This window comes from Oncorhynchus nerka, linkage group LG2 (genome assembly GCF_034236695.1).
Source record: "Oncorhynchus nerka isolate Pitt River linkage group LG2, Oner_Uvic_2.0, whole genome shotgun sequence".
NCBI lineage: Eukaryota > Metazoa > Chordata > Actinopteri > Salmoniformes > Salmonidae > Oncorhynchus > Oncorhynchus nerka.
The window spans coordinates 9,106,853-9,112,852 of NC_088397.1; the positions used below are offsets into that span (position 1 = coordinate 9,106,853).

General features: G+C 42.8%; 1 protein-coding gene across 1 annotated transcript in view; it reads right to left on the minus strand.

The window, feature by feature from the left end:
• The window catches only part of LOC115117475 (dystrophin-like), a 214,835-nt gene that overhangs the window by 159,293 nt on the left and 49,542 nt on the right, over window positions 1-6,000 (minus strand). Inside the window, 1 exon segment of the mRNA XM_065022730.1 lies at window positions 128-298. Coding sequence (XP_064878802.1) covers window positions 128-298 — 171 coding nt within the window.

Here is a 6,000-nt window from a genome sequence, read left to right on the forward strand (position 1 = left end):
TAGAGGGCAGGGGGTCAGTATAGAGAGAGATGTGGTCAATTAACTGGCTTAGTTAGAGGGCAGGGGGTCAGTATAGAGAGAGATGTGGTCAATGACATGGCTTAGTTAGAGGGCAGGGGGTCAGTACCTGTCCTGCAGTGATGCGCTGTGCGATGCTGTCAAAACGCTGGTTGAGTTTTTCCAGTTTGGGCCCCAGCTGTGCCTGGCAGTGTTCCCCACAAGTACCCATCAGACCCTGGTGTAGCACCCGCACCGCCTCCACCTTACCATGCATCACCTCCAAGTCCCCACGCAGACCCTGAGAAACACACCATCATTACACACATAGACACACCATCATTACACACATAGACACACCATCATTACACACATAGACACACCATCATTACACACATAGACACACCATCATTACACACATAGACACACCATCATTACACACATAGACACACCATCATTACACACATAGACACACCATCATTACACACATAGACACACCATCAATACACACATAGACACACCATCATTATACACACATAGACACACCATCATTACACACATAGACACACCATCATTACACACATAGACACACCATCATTACACACATAGACACACATCAATATACACATAGACACACCATCAATACACACATAGACACACCATCATACACACATAGACACACCATCATTACACACATAGACACACCATCAATAGACACATAGACACACCATCAATACACACATAGACACACCATCAATACACACATAGACACACCATCAATATAGACACACCATCATTACACACATACACACATCACCATCATTATACACACATAGACACACCATCATTATTACACACATAGACACACCATCATTACACACATAGACACACCATCATTACACACATAGACACACATCAATACACATAGACACACATCATTACACACCATCATTACACACACATAGACACACCATCATTACACATAGACACACCATCATTACACACATAGACACACCATCATTACACACATAGACACACCATCATTACACACATAGACACACCATCATTACACACATAGACACACCATCATTACACACATAGACACACATCAATACACACATAGACACACCATCATTACACACATAGACACACCATCATTACACACACATAACACACCATCACACACATAGACACACCATCATTACACACATAGACACACATTACACACATCAACACCATCCATCATACACACACATAGACACACCATCATTACACACATACACACATAGACACACCATCATTACACACATAGACACCATCATTACACACATAGACACACCATCATTACACACATAGACACACATCATTACACACATAGACACACATCATTACACACATAGACACACCATCATTACACACATAGACACACCATCATTACACACATAGACACACCATCATTACACAAGACACACCATAATACACACACATAGACACACCATCATTACACACATAGACACACATCAATACACACATAGACACACCATCATTACACACTTGACACACCATCATTACACACATAGACACACCATCATTACACACACACCATCATTACACACCATCATTACACATAGACACACACACATAGACACACCATCAATATACACATAGACACCATCATTACACACATAGACACACAATCATTACACACATATAAACACACCATCATTACACACATAGACACAGGTGTCTTGTATACACATAGACACACCATCAGACACAGGTGTATCATGTATACACTTGAGACAGGTGTCATTGTGTACCTTGAGACACAGGTGACACACCATCATGTACACACACATAAACACACCATTGTGTACACACCACACCATTGACACAGGTGTATTGTGTACCTTGAGGACACCATATTGTGTACCACATGAGGACAGGTGTCATGTGCACCATCATTACACTTGAGGACAGGTGTCATTACACACATAGACACACCATCATTACCTTGACACAGGTGACACACCATCATTACCTTAGACACCATCACAGGTGTATTGTACACATACCTTGAGGACAGGTGTATTGTATACCATGACACAGGTGTCATTGTGTACCATGAGGACAGGTGTATCATGTACCTTGAGGACAGGTGTCATTACACACATGTACCTTGACACAGGTGTCATTGTGTACCTTGAGGACAGGTGTCATTACACCACACAGGACACCATCATTAGGACAGGACACACCATCATTACACACATGTACCTTGAGGACAGGTCATTACACACATAGTCATTAGACACACCATCATTACACACATAGTGTACCTTGAGGACAGGTGTGTTGTGTACCTTGAGGACAGGTTCATTGTGTACCTTGAGGACAGGTAGACACACCATCATTACACACATGTGTACCTTAGAGGACAGGTGTCATTACACACATGTACCTTACAGGACAGGTGTTACACACATAGTACCTCATGAGGACAGGTGTCATTGTGTACACTTGTGTACCTCATTAGGACAGGTGTATTGTGTACACTCATTAGGATAGACACACCATCATGAGGACAGGTGTATTGTGTACCATTACAGGACAGGTGTCATTACACACACATAAACACACCATCATTACACACATAGTACACCATCATGAGGACAGGTGTATTGTGTACCTTGAGGACAGGTGTCATTACACACATAGACACACCATCATTACACACACAGTATATTGTGTACCTTGAGGACAGGTGTATTGTGTACCTTGAGGACAGGTGTATTGTGTACCTTGAGGACAGGTGTATTGTGTACCTTGAGGACAGGTGTCATTGTGTACCTTGAGGACAGGTGTACATTGAGTACAGGACAGGTACACACACATAAACATTTACACATGTACCTTGAGGACAGGTCATTACATTGTGTACCTTCATTACAGGACAGGTGTATTGTGTACACTAGACACACCATCATTACAGGACAGGTGTATTGTGTACCTTGAGGACAGGTGTACACACCATCATTACACACACAGACACACCTTGAGGACAGGTGTCATTGTGTACCTTGAGGACAGGTGTATTGTACCTTGAGGACAGGTGTATTGTGTACCATCATACACACATGGTGTATTTGTACCTTAGACACACACCATAGACACACCATCATTACACACATAGGTGTCATTGTGTACCACACACATCAAACACACATAAAAACACCATTTACAGGACAGGTCATTACATTGTCATCATTACACATAGACCACCATTGAGGACAGGTGTACACACCTTAAAGGACAGGTGTAGACACACCATCATACCTTGAGGACAGGTGTATTGACACCTTGAGGACAGGACACACCATCATTGTGTACCTTGAGGACAGGTGTATTGTGTACCATGAGGACAGGTGTATTGTGTACCTTGAGGACAGGTGTATTGTGTACATTGAGGACAGGTGGTACACATAGACATTGTGTACACACATAGACAGGTGTATTACACACATAGACCACAATCATTACACACATAGACACACCATCATTATACACACATAGACACACCATCAATACACACATGAGGACAGGTGTATTGTGTACATAGACAGGTGTATTGTGTACACTTGAGGACAGGTGTATTGTGTACCTTGAGGACAGGTGTATTGTGTACCTTGAGGACATTACACACACATAGATTGTGTACACATAGACAGGACAGGTGTATTGTAGACCTTAAGGACAGGTGTATTGTGTACCACACATAAACACACCACAGGGTCGACACACCATCATTACACACCCTGGTTCTCATCATCTACACACACAGAAACACACCATCATCTACACACATAGACACACCATCATTACACACATAGACACACCATCTTAGACACACTCCATCCAATACACACATTTATCACCTTCATATTCACATCCAATGTCTCCAGCTGGCTCTGGTAGTCCTGTGACACACAATGTGTGTGTGTGTGTGTGTGTGTGTGTGTGTGTGTGTGTGTGTGAATGCACATAGACACAGAAGCAGTCCCTTACTACAGTGTGTGTATATAACAATGGAACCATAGTGTTTCACTACTAAACACACCATCAGACAGACAGACACAGTAACCTTCACTAGGTGATGAACTATGCATTCTGATATACTGATACACTGTGTTCCTCCCTTTAACCATAACAGAGAGACAACAGACACAACAGGGACTCAGACAGACCTGAGACAGCACACCATCATAGACCAAGCTGGGGACTCGTGATAAGAGGAGGGACAGATGGACAGACAGAGATAGAGACAGAGGATAGGTAGATGGACCTTGAGAGAGAGAGATGGACAGAAAGAGAGAGAGAGACAGACAGGTGAGACAGGAGAAAGGTGGTTGAGAGAGAGAGACAGAGTGAGAGAGAGAGAGAGAGACAGACCAGAGACAGACAGAGAGACAGACAGATCATTAGACACAGAGACACACCATCAGACAGACATAGACAGACAGAGATATACACAGACACACCATCAGAGACAGAGAGACACACACCATCATTACACACATAGACAGACATCATTACAGAGACACACATCATTACACACATAGACACACATCATTACACACCATAGACACACCATCATTACACACAGAGACAGACCATCATTACACACATAGACACACCATCATTACACATAGACACACCATCAGACACAGACACACCATCATTACACATAGACACACCATCAGACAGACAGATCATTACACACAGACACACCATCATTACACACAGACACACATCAGACACAGACAGAGATCAACACACATAAACACACCATCATTACAGACATAGACAGACCATCATTACACACATAGACACACCATCATTACACACATAGACACACCATCATTAGACAGACACACATCAGACACACACAGACACACCATCATTACACACAGAGACACATCATTACACACATAGACACACCATTACACACATAGACAGATTACACACATACACACCATCATTACAGAGACACACATTACAGAATAGACACACATTACACACATAGACACACAGAATATACACAGAGACACACCATCATTACACACACCATCATAGACATAAACACAGACATTACACACAGAGACAGACAGATTACACACACAGACACACACATCATTACACACATAGACACACATCATACACACATAGACACAATCATTACACACATAGACACACCATCATTAGACAGACACACCATCAATAGAGACACACAGAGACACACCATCATTACACACATAGACACACCATCATTACACACATAGACACACCATCAGACACAGAGACACACCATCATTACACACATAGACACACCATCATTACACACATAGACACACCAGAGACACAGACATTACACAGATAGACACACCATCAGAGATACACACATAGACACACCATCATTACACAGAGACACACCATCATTATACACACATAGACAGAGACACACACACAATAACAACACAGCTAAGAGACAGAGGATAGGTAGATGTGTACCTTGAGGACAGGTGTTTTGTGTACCTTGATGACAGGTGTATGTGTACCTTGAGGACAGGTGTCTTGTGTACCTTGAGGACAGGTGTATTGTATACCTTGAGGAAAGGTGTATTGTGTACCTTGAGGACAGGTGTATTGTGTACCTTGAGGACAGGTGTATTGTGTACCTTGAGGACAGGTGTATTGTGTACCTTGAGGACATGTGTATTGTGTACCTTGAGGACAGGTGTATTGTGTACCTTGAGGACAGGTGTATTGTGTACCTTGAGGACAGGTGTGTACCTTGAGGACAGAGTACCTTGAGACAGGTGTATTGTGTACCTTGAGGACAGGTGTCTGTGTAGAGACAGGTGTGTTGTGTACCTTGAGGACAGGTGTGTTGTGTACCTTGTGTTGTGTACCTTGAGGACAGGTGTCTTGTGTACAGAGGACAGG